Source organism: Macaca nemestrina, chromosome 17 (assembly GCF_043159975.1).
Source record: "Macaca nemestrina isolate mMacNem1 chromosome 17, mMacNem.hap1, whole genome shotgun sequence".
In the NCBI taxonomy this organism is placed as follows: domain Eukaryota; kingdom Metazoa; phylum Chordata; class Mammalia; order Primates; family Cercopithecidae; genus Macaca; species Macaca nemestrina.
The window spans coordinates 87,155,184-87,177,158 of NC_092141.1; the positions used below are offsets into that span (position 1 = coordinate 87,155,184).

Sequence of the window (21,975 nt, forward strand, 5' to 3'; positions counted from 1 at the left end):
CGCGCTCTGACCCCAGCTTCCCCACACACTGGGAAGAGGAAGAGCTCCTCATAAGCTGCGTTAACTCAACTGAGCACCACATGGAGAAAAAGAGTGAGTTTCCCTGGCCTGCAGGCAAGAGGCTGCCAGCAGTCCGGGGCCTGGGCAGCCAGCCAGCTCCCCAGCAACCTTCAGTCTTCAGTTCCCTTCCCCACCCGCCTTCAGCAGAAGTGAGAACAGACTTTGGGAAGGGAAGGGAGTTTTACCAGGAAACTAAGAGAAAATGCTCTAGCTCCACAGCTGGGAGAAACTGAAAAGAGAGAGGCCGGTGGGAGCACAGGAGGCAGGCTCCATCCCCGGGACCATGGGTAACAAGCGGCAGAAACCGACTCAGGCTAGCTGGGAGAGGGGAATACCCAGGGGTCAACAGAGCCAGTCTGCAGCGACCTCCAGGACACCTGCACCTGCCTCCCCACCATCCTTTTGGCCACTCCCTGGTCAGCAGGGCCTCTCCCTCAGACCAGCTTCTCAACACATCCAGAACTCCGGTGCAGCACGTCCCTGAGAAAGGCTGAGAGGAGAGCTGGGGCGGGGCTGTGAGTGGCCTCCCTTGGTCAGGTGTTCACTCCTGGACGGTGCCCAGGGGCAGAGAGTGTGGTTGACCAGTCAGGAGCCACAGGTGGCAGCAGCTCCCACAGGAGGCAATGGTCACCTGCCGGCAGGGGACACATTCCTGAAGGAGGCAGCCAGCAAAGGCGTTCCCCACACCAAGTGTGGGAAACTGAGCCGGGCCGGAAAGTAACAGGCTGGTCCAGCATCCCCAGGCTGAGCTTGGACACAATGCCGGGTGCAGGGACCCACAGCGGAGCTGGCAGGGTCCCAGCCTCAATCCCCTGTGCCCTCACATCTGTCTGTGTTCCGGGGACTGCCTGGCCCCAGCCCTGGCCTCAGGGCTCTGGGAGGCCCTGCTTACCCCTGCCCTCCCTGCGGGTGAGGAGCCTCTGCCGCTGACCTCTGCACACACACCGCCTGCGATGCAGCTGGGTCTGCTGCTGCCCAAGGCCAGCACTGGGGCCAGTTCCCTGCGGAATGACCATCCATGTGACTTCCCACCATCCTCAATGGGGCCTGAGGACCTTCTGAAGGGCAGTGCTTGGGCACACCACACTCCAAGACCCAGGACTCCAGGACACATCACACTCCAGGACCAGGGGCCTCGTCGGTCTGGGGTTTCATTCTGGGGCTGGGTGCAGCCTTGGCCACCTGGCTGTGAACCACCATGGGTGGGGCTGCCTCTTCTCAGCCCAGCAGGTCCCCAGCTGCTTGGAAAGGACCCAGTGATTATATGAGGGTCACCTGGGTCATCTAGGACAACCTCCTCCTCTCAAAATGAGAAGATTCACAGCCTTCATTCCTCTCGCTGCGTGACATGGTGCTCACGGGCTCCAGAGGTTAGAGCGTGGACATCTTTTTTTTTTTTTTTTTTTTGAGACAGAGTCTCGCTCTGTCGCCCAGGCTGGAGTGCAGTGGCATGATCTCGGCTCACTGCAACCTCCGTCTCCTGGGTTCAAGCGATTCTCCTGCCTCAGCCTCCCAAGTAGCTGGGATTACAGGTGCGCACCACCATGCCCGGCTAATTTTTGCATTTTTAGTAGAGATGGAGTTTCGCCATGTTGGCCAGGCTGGTCTCGAACTCCTGACCTCAGGTGATCTGCCCACCCAGGCCTCCCAAAGTGTTGGGATTACAGCCAGCACACCCCACTGAGCATGGACACCTTCTGCCCACCACATGAGCCCAGGGTCCTGCGGCTCAGAGGTGACTGCTGAGTCTAAGCCCCGGTCTGGCTTCAAGGTCCAAACTCCTTCTACTTCTCTGCGGATTGAGCGGGAGTTTCTCTGCGGATTGAGCGGGAGTTTCTCTGCGGACTGAGCAGGAGTTTGCTGTACTGGGCCCTGCCCTGGTAGCTGAGGCCCTGGGGTGCTGCGGCCTCCAGGTTATCTCCCCGCTGCAGGCACCCACCCAAGGAGCATCCCAGGGGCCTCAGGGTGGGGGAAGCCAGGAACTAGGAGGTTCTCACTGCCTGAGCAGAGGCCCCACACCCACCGAGGCATGGGGCTCCCTGGGCTGCTCTGCTTGGCTGTGCTGGGTGAGTCCACGGGGGACGTGATGGTGGGACTACTGCCGGGGCCTTGAGGCCTCGGGCTCAGGTGGGGGTACTGGGAGCTCAGGAGAGACGAGGCCTGAAGGCAAGGGCACCTCTGGAAACATGGGACAGAGAGGGAAAGATCTGGGCTTAAGTATCGGACCAGCCCCTAAACTTGCTGCATATGTGGTCCAGGGATTGCTTCACCATTCTGGACCCACTACTCACCCATCTGCAAAATGGGCTGGTGATAGGAGATGTTGGGGGCGGGGGTGGCGCAAAAGAGCTTTTGTGAGTGATGATGCCAGCTGGTCCTGGGGCCTCACTACCAGGAATCAGCCTGCTCCTCCCTCCTGGCTTCAGCAGGTGGGTCTCGAGGCTGTCTCTAGCCTCCCCTCCCTCCCAGGCCCTCTCCTCATCGCCCTCACCTCTCTTACAGCCACCAGCAGCTTCTCCAAGGCACAGGAGGAAGGTAAGTGGCCCAGCATACTGCAGGGAGAAGCCTCCCCGCTGGGGTCCTGGTGTCAGAACCCCCACTGTGGAGGGCGCCTACGGCTGGGGAAGAAGGTACTAGTGGGGAGGTGTGTGCTGGAGGATGGCTGGACAGTTCTGGAATATTCTCTCCACCCTGCAGGGCCCTGGGAGTGATGGAGATGGGCAGGCCAAGCAGGCCAATGTGGGGACCTCCGGGGCACACAGGCAGGGAAGTTGCTCAGCTTCCAGCCTCTGGCTGGGCTGTTTGGAGGGAAGATTCCCTGGGCAGGCGCGTCCTCATCGCTCTGCCCCAGGTCCCTGATCGGGAGCAGAAGCCGCCCCGAGACCCTCCCAGCTTTGCCCGGTGGGCGAGGCCCCGTGGAGGGCTGGGGAATTCTGGTGGGGTCTGGGAGGTAGAGATTCTCTGACCAGGAGGAGGGCCATGAGAGAATGGTGAAGCTGAGGCTCCCCCAGGGGCCTGACATACAGGAGGCTGCCTTCCTTGTAGAGGCAGTTGGAGAGTGGAGAGCGTCTGGGGCCCAGCTGGGTACAGGACCAGGAAGGAGGAGACACTGGGGAAGGTCCCTGACAGCCCCTAGCCGGGCCTGCTTCTTCATCTTTGCCTGCTCCATCCTTTTGCCTGCACTTTCCTGCCCCATCCTTTCCTCCCCTCCCCTCATGTCCATTAAGGTGAGGATGGAGGCCGGGCACGGTGGCTCAAGCCTGTAATCCCAGCACTTTGGGAGGCCAAGACGGGTGGATCACGAGGTCAGGAGATCAAGACCATCCTGGCTAACACGGTGAAACCCCATCTCTACTAAAAAATACAAAAAACTAGCCGGGCGAGGTGTCGGGCGCCTGTAGTCCCAGCTACTCGGGAGGCTGAGGCAGGAGAATGGCGTGAACCCGGGAGGCGGAGCTTGCAGTGAGCTGAGATCCGGCCAGTGCACTCCAGCCTGGGCGGCAGAGCGAGACTCCGTCTCAAAAAAAAAAAAAAAAAAAAAAAAAAAAAAAAAATGGTGAGGATGGAGAGTCACTTCCCTGTATTGTCCCAACCAAACCTTGCCCCTTATTGCTAGGCTGCCAGGTTACAGAGCAGGGCCTTCCCCCTCTATTTTGCTAAAGGGCAGGCACCGGGTAATGATGACATAAATCTCACTTGAATGAGGCCCAGCCTGAACCATTATTTCCTCATTTGCTTTAAAAACCGATACATTGTTGGGTGGCTGCTAAAGAGAGTACAGGCAGCTGGGGCTCTGGGAAGTACCTGTGCAGGGCAGTCCCGCCTCCCTCTCTTGGCTGGCTCCTGACTTCTCCGATTCTTGCCAACCAAGTCCTGCTAACTAAACTCCTAAGAGACTGACTGATAAATCATTTATTCATTCAACAAATACTTGAGCACTTGTTTGGTTGCAGGCACCATTAAAGGCCCTGAGAATCTGGCAAAGCACGGAAACAAACCCCTCCTGTATCTTACATTCCAGTGGAGGTTGGGGGGACAAATGATAATAAAAATAAGAGCATTCAGTGGCTTATGCCTGTTATCCCAGCACTTTGGGAGGCTGTAGCCAGATGATCATTTGAGCCCAGGAGTTCAAGACCAGCCTGAGCAACACGGTGAGACCCCCCCCACCTCTACATGGCGTCTCACTCTGTCACCCAGGCTGGAGTGCAGTGGCTCGATCTCAGCTTACTGCAACCCCTGCCTCCTGGGGTCAAGGGATTCTTCCACCCAGCCTCCCGAGTAGCTGAGATTACAGATGTGCACCACCACGCCCAGCTAATTTTTTTGTATAAAAAAAGTTTTGTTTTAATTAGCTGGGCATGGTGGGCGGTGCCCCTGTGGTCCCAGCTACTCGGGAGGCTGAGGTGGGAGGATTGCTTGTCCGGGAAATGAGGCTGCAGTGAACCGTAATCATTAACACTGCACTTCAGCCTAGGTGACAGAGCAAAAAAAAGCACATTCTAAAGTATGTTAGAATGTCGTAGAGAGAAGCAAGAAGGGTAGAAGGGAAGGGAACACAGGGTGGGTAGGGGGAAGGAGGGCAGTGTTTGCAGGGGAGGGTGTAGTTTGGGAAGGGGCCGTGCAGCAAGGACCTGAAGGAGCTGACTGAGCAGGAAGTACCTGGGCAGGGACCCTGTGTGACCAAAGGGTATTGAATGAGGTCAGAGGCGTGGTGTGGGGTTGACTGGGGAGGTCCCTGTGGGGCGCAGCCATAGGAGGTTTGGAGGGGAAAACACAATCTGATATACCCTTGATGAGGTCATTCGGACACTGTGTTGGGATGCAGATCAAAGGCAAAATCCAAGAGAGCCATTAGGCTACTCTGGAGATCCAGAGGAGAGACTGGGCAATGCGTGAGAGGCAGGGAGATGGGGTGGACATACATTCTGAAGGCCAATAGCAGCTGCTGGCAGATGGCATGGGATGGGATGGGATGAGGACAGCCATGAAAGATGGCGCCAAGCCGGGAGCGGCTGCTCATGCCTGGAATCCCAGCAATTTGGGAGACCGAGGCAGGCAGATCACCTGAGGTCGGGAGTTTGAGACCAGCCTGACCAATATGGCGAAACCCCGTCTCTACTGAAAATAAAAAATTAGCTGGGCATAGTGGCCCATGCCTGTAATCCCAGCTACTTAGGAGGCTGAGGCGGGAAAATCCCTTGAACCCGGCAGGCGGAGGTTGCAGTGAGCCAAGATCGCACCACTGCACTCCAGCCTGGGCAACAGAGAGAGACTCTGCCAAAAAAAAAAAAAAAAAAATGGCACCAAAGTCCTTGGCCCATCTGGAAGGATTGGCTAAATAAAGTGCAGCCTGGAGATGGCATATTATGCAGCTGAAACAGCTTCAGCGGGAGTGGAAAGCTGGGCACAAGTGAAGGACCTGAGGGATTAGGATATTTGAAAGATGATCTCTTTTTGTTTTTTTCCATTTTGCTTTTAGACACAGGGTCTTGCTCTGTCACCAAGGCTAACGTGCAGTGGCACAATCACCACTCACTGCAGACTTGACCTCCAGGGCTTAAGCAATCCTCCTGCCTCAGCCTCCCAAGTACCTAGGACTACAGGCACATGCCATCACACCCAGCTAATACTTAATTTAATTTTTTCTTTTTTTTGAGATGGGGTCTTGCTCTGTCGTCCAAGCTGGAGTGCAGTGGTACAATCTCAGCTCACTGCAAGCTCCACCCCCCAGGTTCAAGAGATTCTCCTGCCTCAGCCTCCTTAGTAGCTGGGACTACAGGCACATGCCACCACACCCAGCTAATATTGTGTACTTTGGGGTTTCACCACGTTGGCCAGGATGGTCTCGATCTCCTGACCTTGTGATCTGCCCACCTCAGCCTCCCAAAATGCTGGGATTACAGGCGTGAGCCACTGTGCCCGGCCTTGCTTGCAATGTTGCCCAGGTTGGAATACAGTGGCACAAACTCGCCTCACTGCAACCTCCATCTCCTGGACTTAAGCCATCATCCCGCCTCAGCCTCCAGAGTAGCTGGGACTACAGGCACGCGCAACCATACCCAGCTAATTTTTGTATTTTTTGTAGAGACAGGATTTTCCTCTGTTGGCCAGGCTCATCTCAAACTCAAGCGCAAGTCTGCCCGCCTCAGCCTCCCAAAGTGCTGGGATTACAGGCATGAGCCACCCTGCCCAGCCTAATATTTCAATTTTTTTTGTAGTGATTGGGTCTTCCTATTTTGCCCAGGCTGGTCTTGAACTCCTGGCCTCAAGCAACCCTCCCTCCTCAGCCTCCTAAAGTGCGGGGGTTACAGGTGTGAGCCACTGTGGCTATGTATTTTGAAATCCCCAATAATTCTGGCAAGTGTAGCATTAAACATGGTAGGAACCACCGACAGGCATCTTCAAGGAGGTATAGGTGTTTACGGTAGATAATTGTAATCCAGAAGGCAGAGTGGAATGTATCTGAAGAAATAGCTGCTGTTTAGTAAGGAGAGGGGAGAAAAGTTTAGGGAAGGCGAAATGTCAAGAAGATGTTGTCCCCCTTTGTCCCAGCTCCATGCCATGAAGGCTGCCGGGATCCACATTGCCTGGGACAGTTGAAGGGGTAGACAGTGCTGTAGGAAGGAGGGATCTGGTTTCCATTAGATGTAGAGGATGGAAGGTGTTGGTTGGAAGGTTAAGGATATAGGGGATTTTTATTCTGGCTGAGCCTACACTCCAAAGGACACAGAGGAGGCTGGGCGCGGTGGCTCACGCCTATAATCCCAGCACTTTGGGAGGCCGAGGTGGGCGGATCACTTGAGGTCAGGAGTTCAAGACCAGCCTGGCCAACATGGTGAAACTCCATTTCTATTAAAAATACAAAAATTAGCCAGACATGGTGGCAGGCACCTGTAACCCCAGCTACTCAGGAGGCTGAGGCAGGAGATTCACTTGAACCCGGGAGGCAGAGGTTGGAGTGAGCCTGGATTACACTACTGCACTGCAGCCTGGGAGACAGAGTGAGACTCTGTATCAAAACAAAAACAAAAACAAAAACAAACAAGGCCAGGTGTGATGGCTCAGGCCCATAATCCCAGTAGCTTGGGAGGCTTAGGTGAGTGGATAACCAAAGGTCAGGCGTTCCAGACCAGCATGGCCAACATGGGGAAACCCTATCTCTACTAAAAAGGCAAAAATCAGCCGGGTGTGGTGGCGCATGCCTCTAATACCAGCTACTCAGGAGGCTGAAGCACGAGAATCCTTTGAACCCGGAAGGCAGAGGTTGCAGTGAGCTGAGATCGTGCCACTGTACTCCAACCTGAGCGACAGAGCAAGACTCTGTCTCAAAAAGCGAAAGACAAAAGACAACCAAAAAACAACAGCAACACATTCTCTGACAGTGCTGGAAGCTGAATTCTAAAACTGAGAGTATGCAGGGCTAGGTCCTCCGAAGGCCCTGCAGGAGCACCTGCTCCTCGCTCCTGTACTGGTTTCCGGGGGTTGCCTCCCTCATGCCATTGTCCCTGTGTGTGTCTGCGTCTCCTTTCCTCTTCTCATCAGGCCCCACCCTAATCCAGCATGAATTACTGGAGTTAATATTTAACTTGAGAGAGGGGGAAGCCATTGTAAAAACCTGATTTCCAAATATGTTCCCATGGGCAGGTCCTGGGAGTCACCATTGGAACCTATCTTTTTGGAGGACATAATTCAACCCTCAACAGATGGCAGCTTATTCAAAATCAGATCCCTGGGCCCCTCCCTGGGTCTAATGAATTGCAACCTCCAGGGTTGGAATTTCCAAGCTTCCTGTTGTCACAGAGACCAGTCTGGAGAGGGGTAGCGCCATCTGGAAGGGCCTCGGAGCCACTCGAGGCACCAGCACTGTGTCTGGGCCTGGACATGGGCCCTCCACAGTTTTCCTGCAGTGACCCCACAGCCCATTCAAGGCTTGGCTTAGCTTCCTGTCCCAAGGGCAGCCTTGTCGTCACTTTATCAAATTTTGAGTGTGCCATCCCATTATTTAAATGCTCTCGCAGAGCAGACGAATTTTATTTATTTATTTACTTATTTCGAGACAGGGTCTTGTTCTGCCACCCAGGCTGGAGTGCAGTGGCGTGATTACAGCTCACTAAAGCCTCAAAGCCTCAACTTCCTGGGCTCAAACATCCTCCCAGCCTCTGAGTAGCTGGTGCATACCCCCAGGCCCACTTAATTTTTTTTTGAGACAGGGTCTTACTTTGTCACCCAGGCTGGAGTGCAGTGGTGCGATCTTGGCTCACTGCAGCCTTGACCTTCCAGGTTCAAGAGATCCTCCCACTTCAGCCTCCTGAGTAGCTGGGACTACAGGCACATGCCACCACGTCTGGCTAATTTTTGTATTTTTAGTAGAGATGGGGTTTTGCCATGTTGCTCAGGCTGGTCTCAAACTTCTGAGCTCAAGTGATTCACCCGCCTCCGCCTCCCAAAGTGCTAGGATTATAGGCATGAGCCACTGCACCCAGTCAAAAAACAATTTTTTTTTTTCTTAGAGACAGGATCTTGCTTTTTTGCCCAGGCTAGTCTCAAACTCCTGGGCTCAAGGGATCCCCCTGCCTAGGCCTCCCAAAGCTCTGGGATTATAGGCGTGAGCCACCACGCCCAGACAAGCAAAAGAATTTTAAATTAAATAATAGGCCAGGCGGGTGGCTCACGCCTATAATCCCAGCACTTTGGAAGGCTGAGGTGGATGGATCACTTGAGGTCAGGAGTTGTACACCAGGCTGGCCAACATGGTGAAACCCCATCTCCACTAAAAATACAAAAATTAGCCAAGCATGGTGGCGTGCACCTGTAATACCAGCTACTCAGGAGGTTGAGGCAGGAGAATCACTTGAAACAGGGAGGCAGAGGTTACAGTGAATTGAGATCGTGCCACTGCACTCAGGCCTGGGGGACAAAGCAAGACCCTGTCTCAAGGAAAAAAAAAAAAATTAAAAAAAAAAAAAGATAGACCGTCCTTTATTGGCAAGCTTATCCGTAAACTAAATAATCAAAAAGAAAAAAACCACACAAGTCTTATGAGGATAAAAAGTGAGGCCGGGCGCGGTGGCTCACGCCTGTAATCCCAGCACTTTGGGAGGCCGAGGCGGGCGGATCACAAGGTCAGGAGATCGAGACCACGGTGAAACCCCGTCTCTACTAAAAATACAAAAAATTAGCCGGGCGCAGTGGCAGGCGCCTGTAGTCCCAGCTACTCAGGAGGCTGAGGCAGGAGAATGGCGTAAACCCAGGAGGCGGAGCTTGCAGTGAGCCGAGATCGCGCCACTGCACTCCAGCCTGGGCGACAGAGCGAGACTCCGTCTCAAAAAACAAAAACAAAAACAAAAACAAAAACAAAAATGTCCGGCTGGGGGTGGTGGCTCACACTATAATCCCAGCCCTCTGGGAGGCCGAGGGGGACAGATCTCCTGAGCTCAGGAGTTCAAGACCAGCCTGGCCAACATGGAGAAACCCCCGGCTCTACTAAAAATACAAAAAATTAGCCGGGCGTGGTGGCACACACCTGTAATCCCAGCTACTCGGGAGGCTGAGGCAGGAGAACTGCTTGAACCCAAGAGGCAGATGTTGCAGTGAACTCAGATCGTGCCACCGCACTCCAGCCTGGGCAACAGAGCGAGACTCCATCTCAAAAAAAGAAAAAAAAAAAAAAGTGAATGTCCCCGGTACAGTGTACTTTAAAAATGGTTCCTGTCTGTGAACTTATGCAAATCAAGCTTCTATTAATGAAGACTGAAATGGAAATGAAGAGAGAGTAGCTTTTTTCTTTCCACTTTTATAGGTCAAGATCATTTCCCTTCACAAAGGGAGCAAAAAGAAAGGGTGATGACATGTCAGCCCTGGACTCCCACTTCCCCACATGAGGCTGGCTTCTGGCCCCGCGATGGTTTTTGGACCACGAAGAGAAGGCCTCTGGCCCTGAGGGTCAAATTGACCAATCAGCAGAGACATCTGTAAGAGGATGCCCCAGAGGGTGCCTTCACCTCCAAATACACCTTCGCTTTCTTCAAGTCGAAGATTTCTCCATGAAAGCCTGTTTGGGAAAAACAAACAGACACAGTCTCTGTCACGCCGGTTGGAGTGCAGCAGTGCAATCTCGGCTCGCTGCAGCCTCCACCTCTCAGGTTCAAGTGATTCTCATGCCTCAGCCTCCCAAGTAGCTGGGACTACAGGCTCGAGCCACCACACTGGGCTAATTTGTGTTTTTTTTTTTTTTTTTTTTTTTTTTTGAGATGGAGTCTCGCTCTGTCCCCTAGGCTGGAGTACAGTGGCGCGATCTCGGCTCACTGCAAGCTCCGCCTCCTGGGTTCATACCCTTCTCCTGCCTCAGCCTCCCGAGTAGCTGGGACTACAGATGCATGCCACCACGCCCGGCTAATTTTTTTTCTATTTTTAGTAGAGACAGGGTTTCACTGTGTTAGCCAGGATGGTCTTGATCTCCTGACCTCATGATCCTCCCACCTCAGCCTCCCAAAGTGCTGGGATTAAAGGCGTGAGCCACCGCGCCTGGCTAATTTGTGCATTTTTAATAGAGACAGGGTTTCACCATGTTGCCCAAGCTGGTTTTGAACTCCTGGCCTCAAACGATTCACCCTCCTCAGCCTCCCAAAGTGCTGGAATTACAGGCGTGAGCCACTGTGTCAGGTCTTTAAAAAAAAAAAAAAAAAGTGTTCTTCCCCATCTACAAAGGAGAGTCTGGCTGGGTGCAGTGGCTCACGCCTGTACTCCCAGCACTTTGGGAGGCTGAGGTGAGCGGATCACCTGATGTCAGGAGTTCGAGACCAGTCTTGCTAACATGGTGAAACCCTCTCTCTACTAAAAATACAAAAATTAGATCGATGTGGTGGCGTGTGTCTGTAATCCCAGCTCCTTGAGCAGCTGAGGCAGGAGAATCGCTTGAACCCGGGAGGCGGAGGTTGCAGTGAGCAAAGATTACACCACTGCACTGCAGAATGGGCGACAGGGTAAGACTCCGTCTCAAAACAACAAATAAATAGGCTGGGCGCGGTGGCTCACACCTGTAATCCCAGCACTTTGGGGGGCTGAGGCAGGTAGATCACCTGAGGTCGGGTGTTCAAGACCAGCCTAACCAACATAGAGAAACCCCGTCTCTACTAAAAATACAAAATTAGCCTGGCATGGTGACGCATGCCTGTAATCCCAGCTACTTGAGAGGCTGAAGCAGAAGAATTGCTTGAAACCGGGAGGTGGAGGTTGCGGTGAGCCGAGATTGCGCCATTGCACTCCAGCCTGGGTAACGGAGTGAGACTCCATCTCAAAAATAAATAAATAAATAAGTAAATAAATATAAAAAGGAGAATTCTCATGAAATTTTCAAAGAGGCGGCCGGGCGCGGTGGCTCAAGCCTGTAATCCCAGCACTTTGGGAGGCCAAGACGGGCGGATCACGAGGCCAGGAGATCGAGAGACGATCCCGGCTAACACGGTGAAACCCCGTCTCTACTAAAACATACAAAAAAACTAGCCGGGCGAGGTGGCGGGCGCCTGTAGTCCCAGCTACTCGGGAGGCTGAGGCAGGAGAATGGCGTAAACCCGGGAGGCGGAGCTTGCAGTGAGCTGAGATCCGGCCACTGCACTCCAGCCTGGGTGACAGAGCAAGACTCCGTCTCAAAAAAAAAAAAAAAAAATTTCAAAGAGGCATGGATGAGAAAATAATTGTTGGTGTCTGTGCAGCCCTGGGCAGGGGAAGACATCCTGCTTCTAGAAGGCTGCTGCCGGTTGTCTAGACCAGAGTTGTCAACCTCAGCACTCCTGACATTTGAGGCCAGACCATTCTTCGCGGTGGGAGCTGACTGTGCACTACAGGATGCTTAGCGGCCTCCTTGGCCCCTACCCACTAAATGTCAGCAGCAACCCCTAATTTTTTTTTTTTTTTTTTTAGAGATGGGATCTTGCTGTGTTGCCCAAGCTAGTCCACCTCCCAATATTGACAACCAAAAACATCCCCAGACCCAAAGTTCCCCTGGAGGCAAAATTGCTCCTGGTTGAGAGTTACTGGTCTAGAATGAAACATGCTTAGTGGTCACACACTCTAGTTTGTTCCAGTTCTCTGCTCAATCAGCAGTTTCCTCACTGCAGGGTGGTTTCCAGGGCAGACATGCCCAGCCGAGCAAAGGCGATTCATGACGTCGATGATATTCAGATTTCATAGACCTTCTTTCTACCCCTCCCCCAAGCACTGCCCCAACCACACAGTATTCTTTTATTCTTTTTAATTTTTCTTTTGATTAAATAGAGGTGGGGTCTCACTATGTTGCCCAGGCTGGTCTGGAACCCCTAGGCTCAAGCAATCCTCCCACCTTGGCCTCCCAAAGTGCTGGTATTATGGGCCTGAGCTACTGTGCCCACCCAATACACACTATGCTTTTTCTTTCTTTTCTTTCTTTCTTTCTTTTTTTTTTTTTTTTTGAGACAGAGTCTTGCTCTGTCACCCATGCTGGAGTGCAGTGGCAAGATATTGGCTCACTGTAACCTCTGTCTCCTGGGTTCAAGTGATTCTCTGGTCTCAGCCTTCTGAGTAGCTGGGATTACAGGCACGTACCACCGTGCCCAGCTAAGTTTTGTATTTTTAGTAGAGACAGGGTTTCACCATGTTGGCCAGGCTAGTCTCGAACTCCTGACCTCAGGTGATCCACCTGCCTCAGCCTCCCAGTGCTGGGAATACAGGTGTGAGCCACCGCACCCGGCCTACACACTATTCTTGAAATGCAAACAGGTCCCTACCATTGGTATAATACAACCCTCTCCCCCAAACCCCTATTCCAGAAACATTTTTGTTTAATCCCAATTGCTGTCTTAAAGAATCAGTAATGGCCAGCTGCAGTGGCTCACGCCTGTAATCCCAGCACTTTGGGAGGCCCAGGCAGGCAGATCCCCTGAGGTCAAGAGTTCAAGACTAGCCTGGCCAACGTGGTGAAACCCAGGCTCTAGTAAAAATGCAAACATTAGCCGGGCATGGTGGTGCGTGCCTGTAGTCCCTGCTACTTGGTAGGCTGAGACATGAGAATCGCTTGAACCCAGGAGGTAGAGGTTGCAGTGAGGTGAGATCGTGCTACTTCACTCCAGTCTGGACGATGGAGCAAGACTCTGTCTTTAAATCAATAAATAAAAGTGGGCCGGGCGCAGTGGGTCACACCTGTAATCCTAGCACTTTGGGAGGCCGAGGCGGGCGGATCACCTGAGGTCTCGAGTTCAAGACCAGTCTGGCCAACATGATGAAACCCCGTGCCTATCAAAAATACAAAAATTAGCCGGGTGTGGTGGCGGGCGCCTGTAATCCCAGCTACTCTGGAGGCTGAGACACAAGAATCTCTTGAACCTGGGAGACAACAGTGCAAGACTCTGTCTCCAAAAAAAAAAAAAGTGATAATTCAGCAGCATTTAGTGCATTCACAATGTTGCACAACCACCACCGCTATCTAGTTCCAAGAGATCTTCATCACCCCAAAAGGAAACCCCTATCTATTAGACAGTTACTCCCCATTTCCCCCTCCCCTGGGCCCTAGTAACCACCGGTCCGCTTTCTGTCTCTGTGGGTTTTCCTATTCTAAACTTTGCACACACATGGAATCATGCAAAGGTTGCCTTTCGCGTCTGCCTTTTTGTTTAGTGGAATGTTGTTACGGCTCATCCCTGTTGCAGCCTGCATCTGTGCTCACTTCTTTCTAAGGCTGAGTAATATTCCTTATACGGCTCAACCACAGTCTATTTACCCATTCGTCCGTTGATAGACATTTGGGCCGTTTCCACCTTTTGGCTGTGGTGAATCATGCTGCCACGAGCGTGTGTGTACAGGTATCTTTTGGAGTCCCTGTTCTCTATTATTTGGTATATGTCTAGGCGTGGAATTGTTAGGTCATATGGTAAGTCTGTTTAACTTTTTGAGGAACCACTAAATCAGTATTTTCTTCTTTCTTTTTTCTTTACTCTGAGGTCTACTGGTTTCATTTATTTATTTGTAATTTGTAGGTTCAGGGGTACATGTGCAGGTTTGTTATAGAATTAAATTGTGGTCAGGTGCAGTGGCTCATGCCTGTAATCCCAGCACTTTGGGAGGCTGAGGCGGGTGGATCACAAGGTCAGGAGTTCGAGACCAGTCTGACCAACATGGAAACCCTGTCTCTACTAAAAATACAAAAATTAGCCAGGCATGGTGGCGTGCACTTGCAGTCCCAGCTACTTGGGAGGCTGAGGCAGGAGAATCGCTTGAACTCAGGAGGCAGAAGTTGTGGTGAGCAGAGATCACGCCACTGTGCGCCTGGGTGACAGGGAAAGAAAAGACTCCATCTAAAAAAAAAAAAACAGTGAGAACATGCTAAATCCAGCATCCTTTTTCCCTTTTCTGAGTCTCCCTCACCACCGTGGCCAGCTAATTTTTGTATTTTTAGTAGAGCCAGACTTTCACCATGTTGGTTACACTGGTCTTGAACTCCTGACCTCAAGTCATCCATCTGCCTGGACCTCCCAAATGCTGGGATTACAGGCGTGTGCCACCGAGCCTGGCCAAACCAGTACCTTCTTAAGGTGCTTGATCAATGTCGATTCTTTCTTCCTCCTTGGACCTTTTCATCTCCCAGAAATCACCCCTGTGGTCTCCATTGCCTACAAAGTCCTAGAAGTTTTCCCCAAAGGCCGCCGGGTGCTCATAACCTGCCATGCACCCCAGGCACCACTGCCCATCACCTATTCCCTCTGTGGAACCAAGAACATCGAGGTGGCCAAGAAGGTGCTGAAGACCCACGAGCCGGCCTCTTTCAACCTCAACATCACACTCAAGTCCAGTCCAGACCTGCTCACCTACTTCTGCCAGGCGGCCACCACCTCAGGTGCCCATGTGGACAGTGCCAGGCTGCAGATGTACTGGGAGCTGTGGTCCAGTAAGTGCGGTGGGGGGCACAGGGCTGAGGAGGCAGGTGGGGTGCAGATCAGTGGGGAGCTCTGGGATTGGGAATTGTGAACCTTGCTGGGGTAAGAGAGAGCCAGGATGTGAGGGTGCGGACAAGGACAGGCTGCCGCCTCCAAGGCCACTCTCAGTCCCCTGGGGCCTTTTCTCAGGACTTGCTGTCCTTGGCTGGGGCCCTGAGGGCACAGTTTCCTGGCAGGGGCCTGAGGGCACAGAAGGAAAGAGCCCGATGGATGGCAGAAATGACTGAGCCCCAGTTGTCATCTCGGACCTCAAGGTGATAAACTAGGCATGTTTGGCTGGATGCAAATCCCAGCACTGTGGGAGGCCAAGACAGGATGATCGCTCGAGCCCAGGAGTTCGATACCAGCCTGGGCAACATGGCGAAACCCCATTTCTACTAAAAATACAAAGATTAGCCGGGCGTGGTGGGGTGCACCTGTAGTTCCATCTACTCAGGAGACTGAGGCAGGAGAATTGCTTGAACCCAGGAGGCGGAGGCTGCAGTGAGACAAGATTGTGCCACTGTACTCCAGCCTGGGTAACAGAGCGAGACTCTGTCTCCAAAAGAAAAGAAAAGAAAAGAAAGTTAGGCACGTTTTGTACATTACTTCACTTGATCTTCACAGCCGTGTCGGGGTGGGGTCTGAGCCTCTGGGTCTGTAGCTATGGAAGCTAAAGCTCTGGGGTGTTAAGAAAGTTGCCCCAGGGGCTGGGTGTGATGGCTCACACCTGTAATCCCAGCACTTTGGGAGGCCTATGCGGGTGGATCACTTGAGGTCAGGAGTTCGAGACCAGTCTGGCCAACGTAGTGAAACTGCATCTCTACTAAAAATACAAAAATTAGCTGGGTGTGGTGGCGGGCACCTGTAATCCCAGCTACTCGGGAGGCTGAGGCAAGAGAGTCACTTGAACCCGGGAGATGATGGTTGCAGTGAGCCGAGGTCGTGCCACTGAACACCAGCCTGGGCGACAGAGTAAGACTCTGTCTCAAAAAAAAAAAAAAAAAAAGTCGCCCCAGGCCACATGGCTGGCAAGTGGCCAAGGCTGCTTTCAAACCCCACTCTGTCCAGCTCCGAAGCCTGCCTTCTTCCTGTTTCCATCCTGATAGTAACTCAGGTAACCTTCTTGGTGGGAGCTATGGGGTATGGGAACCAGGAAGTGTTGCCCAACTTAGGGTGGGACAAGGAAGCTCCCCGTTCATCCTTTGCCCCACACCCTAAGAACACCAGGAAAAGACAGCCTAGGGGAGATAAGCCCAGGGTCTGCAGCCCAACATGTTCAGGGTTCAAATCCCTACACTTACTGGCTGGGGCCTTGAACAAATCATGGGACTGCTGAGCTTCAACTGCTTTAGCTGCAAAAGGAAAATAGTGGCCGGGCGCGGTGGCTCAAGCCTGTAATCCCAGCACTTTGGGAGGCCGAGACGGGCGGATCACGAGGTCAGGAGATCGAGACCATCCTGGCTAACACGGTGAAACCCCGTCTCTACTAAAAATACAAAAAACTAGCCGGGCGAGGTGGCGGGCGCCTGTAGTCCCAGCTACTCCGGAGGCTGAGGCAGGAGAATGGCGTAAACCCGGGAGGTGGAGCTTGCAGTGAGCTGAGATCTGGCCACTGCACTCCAGCCCGGGCTACAGAGCAAGACTCCGTCTCAAAAAATAAAAAAATAAATAAAAGGAAAATAGTAAGAGGCCAGTGAGGTGACTCACGCCTGTATTCCCAGCATTTTGAGAGGCCAAGGTGGGAGAATCCTTCGAGGCCAAGAGTTTGAGACCAGCCTGGACCACAGAGTGAGACTCCATGTCTACAAAAAAATTAGTTTCTTTTTTTGAGACGGAGTCTCGCTCTGTCGCCCAGGCTGTACTGCAGTGGCACAATCTCGGCTCACTGCAACCTCCGCCTCCCAAGTTCAAGCAATTCTCCTGCCTCAGCCTCCCAGGTAGCTGGGACTACAGGCTCTTGCCCCAACGCCCGACTAATTTTTGTATTTTTAGTAGACACGGGATTTCACCATGTTGGCCAGGCTGGTCTCAAACTCCTGACCTCAGGTGATCCACCCACCTAGGCCTCCTAAAACGCTGGGATTACAGGCATGAGCCACTGCACCCAGCCAACAGCAATTTTTTAAAAAAATTAATCAGGTGTGGTGGCGCATGCCTGTGGTCCCAGCTACTTGGGAGGCTGAGGTGGGAGGATCATTTGAGCCCAGGAGCTGGAGCCTGCAGTGAGCTGTGATCACACCATTGCACTCTACCTTGAGCAACAGAGACCGTCTCTAAAATAATAATGGGTCCTATTCCAGGGGACCTATGAAATGAAAGCCTTTTAGTAGGTGGCAAGGGTGGTGGTTATTACTAATCAGTAAGAATGACTAGAGCGTTAGGCTCAAGGCCTGGGGGATTCTAGAATCTTCTGCATGACAGTTCTTGTCCTGAAGTAACTTGCCTTTTAGTAAAAAAGACGAGACTGAATGATAGAGTTGCCAGGTAAATTTTACACAGGACATACATACAGTAAAAAATTATTCATTGTTTATCTGAAATTAAAATTTAACTGTAGTTTTATTTGCTAAGTCTGGCAATCTGAAATATACTGCATAAGAATAAAACCAGGCCGGGCATGGTGGCTCACGCCTATAATCCCAGCACTTTGGGAGGCTAGGGCAGAAGATCGCTTGAGCCCAGAAGTTTGAGACCAGCCTGGCCAACATAGAGAAACCTCATCTCTACAAAAAATGCAAAAGTTAGCTGGATGTGGTGCTGCACACCTGTAGTCCTAGCTACTCGGGAGGCTGAGATGGGAGAACTGCTTGAGCCAGGGAGGCAGAGGTTGCAGTGAGCCTAGATCACATCATTGCACTCCAGCCTGGGCAACAGAGCAAGACCCTGCCTCAAAATAAAGTTAAAATAAGATAAAAACCAAATGTGAAATTGTGTGGTGCACACGGCAGGTAGGGTAGCAGCTCAGACACAAGATGGAGGGCAAACTCTAGAAGGCGGCCTGGAGGAGGCAGCAGCCACAGCTAAGCTCATTAGGCATTTTGGAATGAGGAGAACTTACAGAGGAGGAGGGGTTTAAGACCGCTCAGCCATGGCTGTGCTACCTTCTCCCACCCTGCCAGAGCCAGTGTCGGAGCTGCGGGCCAACTTCACTCTGCGGGACAGAGGGTCAGGCCCCAGGGTGGAGATGTCCTGCCAGGCGTCCTCGGGCAGCCCACCCATCACCTACAGCCTGGTCGGGAAGGACGGGCAGGTCCACCTGCAGCAGCGACCACGCCACGGGCAGCCTGCCAACTTCTCCTTCCTGCCGGGCCAGACATCGGACTGGTTCCAGTGCCAGGCTGCAAACAGCGTCAATGTCCAGCACAGCGCCCTCACACTGGTGCCCCCAGGTGAGAAGGCCCTTGGATTTCCAGAGGGGCAGCTGGCGCTTCTGTGCTGGGAGGGTGCTAGTGTCCAAGACACAGGTCGGTGGGAAGTGGGACGGCTCTACCCGGCCACTGCCAAGAGCACAGAGGGCACAGGAGGCAACCATGCCCACTCTGGCCCCTGCCTAAAGGAAGCCCAACCCAGCTGCCTCCGCCCCGCTCCCAGGAGAGTTACCCAAGGCACCCACCATCGTGCTGGCCGGCAGCCTCGCCTCCACTGCGGCCGTCACCTCCGGGATGCTGGGCTGGACCACGTGGGCCAGGTAGGAAATGGGTGCTGGATGCAGGGAGGAGGGAGAGCTGCTGATGGCCTGAGAGGTTCAGCCGGGCTCTGGCTGGGGAGCTCAGGTGGTGGGGCTTGCAGGGCAGGGCTCTGGCCAGGGCAAAGAAGGGCCGTCACCGCTTATGCACGACTCGAAGGTATTTATGAGGACCTACTGTGTCACAGGCCTACTGAGGCTTACACGTTCAAGGCGTTGTCGAACCCTGGTCAGTGCTCCCAGTTGCCCTGTAATGGAGTCTGCTGGCCTCTGGGAGGGCAGTCTCTAAGTTCTTTATGGGGTCTGAGCAGGGATGCAGCGATGATGACTCCAGGAGACCAAGGTGGACCAGGAGCTCCTGCCTTCTGTAAGAACCACATTGGGCAGTCTTTCCCAGGTGGTGGCAAGAGCCTGGGGCCCAGCCTCCCAGGGTCCCCTCTCCAAAGCCGTGGCTTTACTGACATGTAAGGTGACCAGGGCCTTTGTAGTGTCTGAGCGCAGGCACCACAGCCTGTGTGCTTTGCCTGTCTGGCCTTGGTGGTGGCCAGCCCTGCCTCTGTGAACTCACCTCTCTTTGTTTGGGAGACACTGCTGTGTCCTGGTTCTCATCCTCTGCTGTGGCCCAGGCACTTACGTGGCTCTGCCAGGACTCTGTCCTTGGCACTCTCCCATCTCACTTCTGCCAAGTCTGTCCTTTCCAGAGGCCAGACTCATGGGTGGGCCATGTCCCTTCGCTGAGCCTCAGTTTTTCCTTCTGTAAAAGGGGGTACAGCCTTCATTTAGTGGGGTAAGCCCTCATGTCTCTCCTGCTGGGGCATTGATGTGCTTGGCACCATAAAACTCCCAGAGGCAGGCCGGGCACGGTGGCTCACGCCTGTAATCCCAGCACTTTGGGAGGCTGAGGCGGGTGGATCACCTGAGGTCAGGAGTTGGAGACCAGCCTGGCCAACATGGAGAAACCCCGTCTCTACTAAAAATACAAAATTAGCCAGGCGTGGTGGTGCATGCCTGTAATCCCAGCTACTCGGGAGGCTGAGGCAGGTGAATCACTTGAACCCAGGAGGTGGAGGTTGCAGTGAGCCGAGATTGCGCCCTTGCACTCCAGCCTGGGCAAAAAGAGCGAAACTCTGTCTCAAAACAAACAAATAAACAAACAAACAAACAAACACTCCCAGACGCCTCGGGAGGGGATGGCTGGGAGATGAGCCTGCCTGACTTGAGTCTCCACTGCTTTGTCATCAAGGTCATGACCAGAAGATGGAGGACTGGCAAGGTCCCCTGGAGCGCCCCATCCTTGCCTTGCTGCCCTATAGGAGCACCGACCATCTGAGTGAAGAGGAGCTTGGGGTGTTCAGGACAGGGAATGGGGAAGTCAGAAGATGCAAAGCAGCAGCCATGTAGAATGAACCATCCAGAGAGCCAAGCACGACAGAGGGTCACAGACCATCGGCGTGCACTGTTCGTATTTGGAGTTCATGCAAAATGAGTGTGTTTTAGCCACTCTTGTCACAAAAACAAAACAAAACCAAAAAAATGGGTAACTATGAGAGATGGTGGATATGTTAACTTGCTTCACTATAGGAACTTTTGTGCTATCTATATGAATCCCATAATAGCAGGTTGTCTACCTTAAAGATACACAAAAACATTTATTTAAAAAAAAGAAAAAAACCTGCCACGTGGGATTCTTGGAACCCTGGTGACCTTCAGCAAACGCAGACAGTGTCGGTGTGAGGGCTTGAGGAGGGTCACAGAAAGGAGGGGTCTCTGTGGCCTTGTCCTCACTTCTCAGGTGCTGTCACATCTCTCCGGGTGTCGGGAGAGGGAGGGGGGCACACTGGGGAAAGGCCCAGCCCCTCCCCCACACCTTCTCCCCTCTTCCCTGGAGGGGCACCCCACCTCCTGGTGGCACAGTCCTCTGGTTCAACTCTCACGTGGACCAGCTCACCTGGGTGGACTCTGAGCCCCACCTGGCACACCTGCTCTTGTTAATCTGCACCTGCAGTTAGCAAAGGGGGGTCTGGAATTCTTCCGGGCTCAGTCAGCCTGTGACCCCACACCTCTGTCTGTACAACCTCCGCTCCCCCTCCAACACACACAGAGCCTGCCTTCCCTGCACGGGACGCTCGGTACCGGTTTTTCTTGGGATGGAGGTAGAGAGGGATGGAGGTGAGAAGGGGCTGGAACTGGATTAAATTTTGCCCCCTGCCTGTCGCCCTGAAAACTTCGTTTCTGTTTGCATGCCTTTTTTTTTTTTTTTTTTTTTTTGATATGGAGTCTTACACCGTCGCCCAGGCTGGGCCGCAGAGGCACGATCTTGGTTCACTGCAAACTCTGCCTCCTGGACTCCTGGACTCAGGAGATTCTCCCACCTCAGCCTCTGGAGTAGCTGGGATTACTAGTAGCTGCCACCACGCCTCGCTAACTTTTGTTTTTGGTTTTTTGGGTTTGTTGGTTTGTTTTGAGACGGACTCTTGCTCTGCTGCCCAGGCTGGAGTATAGTGGCTTGATCTCAGCTCACTGCCACCTCCACCTCCCAGTTTCAAAAACTTCTCCTGCCTCAGCCTCCCAAGTAGCTAGGATTACAGGCGCTCACCACCATGCCCAGCTAATTTTTTGTTGTTGTATTTTTAGTAGAGACGGGATTTTGCCATGTTGGCCAGGCTGGTCTCAAACTCCTGACCTTAGGTGACCCACCTGCCTCGGCCTCCCAAAGTGCTGGGATTACAGGCGTGAGCCACCGTGCCCGGTCTTGCACACTATCTTAAGTGTGAAGCCACACTGCCCTTCACAGCCTTGGGGCTCTGCCCAGACCAGGAGGAATGGGGGTCTTTGACCCTACCCCAGGTTTAGTCCCAGAGAGGAGGAAAGAGTGGCAGGCCAGGCAGGGAGGGGGCTCCAGGGTGTGACCTGGGTTTTTCAGTGGGATGGGGGAGGGGGTGCTTATGAGCCTGGGTGGGTTCTTGGTAGGTGGTCGGCTTCCTAGAGGAGGCGGTGGGAGGGCAGGGGCAAAGAGGGTGAGTGGTCCTCCGTTCGTTCGTTTTCCTGGGGGACTCTCTTACCCTTTCTGGTCCGTGCTGTGGCCGGCGTGGCCCGGGAACTAGCCCCTCGACCCCGAGGTAGGGTGGACACCGGTGCTCCGCGGCCAGAGCCCCTCCCAGCCGCTAGAAGCGCAGTCCCGCGGCCCGCCGCCGCTCGCGAGGGCCGCACTTTGCCCTCGGTCCCTAGCGGTGCCTGGCCACGCCCCCGGCGGGTGGAGCGGGGCGGGGCGCCGGGCAGGTT

The 21,975-nt window shown here is 53.4% G+C and overlaps 1 protein-coding gene and 1 long non-coding RNA gene across 6 annotated transcripts; one reads left to right on the plus strand and one right to left on the minus strand.

Moving 5' to 3' along the window:
- The first annotated feature begins 1,594 nt into the window (after positions 1–1,594).
- Positions 1,595–20,865, plus strand: C17H17orf99 (chromosome 17 C17orf99 homolog). Of its 4 annotated transcripts, none has more exons than XM_071081727.1 (5): positions 1,595–2,126; positions 2,563–2,595; positions 14,678–14,977; positions 18,128–18,696; positions 19,937–20,860. In XM_071081727.1, exons 1-5 carry the CDS (start codon positions 2,090–2,092, stop codon positions 20,021–20,023), a joined length of 1,026 nt encoding a protein of 341 aa, XP_070937828.1. In that variant the 5' UTR covers positions 1,595–2,089; the 3' UTR covers positions 20,024–20,860. The 4 variants fall into 4 exon arrangements, with proteins under 4 accessions (XP_070937828.1, XP_011718352.2, XP_070937829.1 ...); XM_011720050.3 differs by having other exon boundaries at positions 2,037–2,595; positions 18,128–18,397; positions 18,600–18,696; positions 19,937–20,025; XM_071081728.1 differs by having other exon boundaries at positions 2,037–2,595; positions 18,128–18,397; positions 19,937–20,865.
- On the minus strand, positions 12,868–21,909 carry LOC105469236 (uncharacterized). 2 transcript variants are annotated; one of them, XR_011615195.1, is made up of 5 exons: positions 21,756–21,909; positions 19,262–19,447; positions 18,898–19,058; positions 18,622–18,806; positions 12,868–14,387 (listed from the first exon to the last, which is right to left on the minus strand). It is a non-coding gene; the product is annotated as an uncharacterized lncRNA (long non-coding RNA). The 2 variants fall into 2 exon arrangements; XR_011615194.1 differs by having other exon boundaries at positions 12,869–14,387; positions 18,622–19,058.
- Positions 21,910–21,975: the final 66 nt, after the last annotated feature.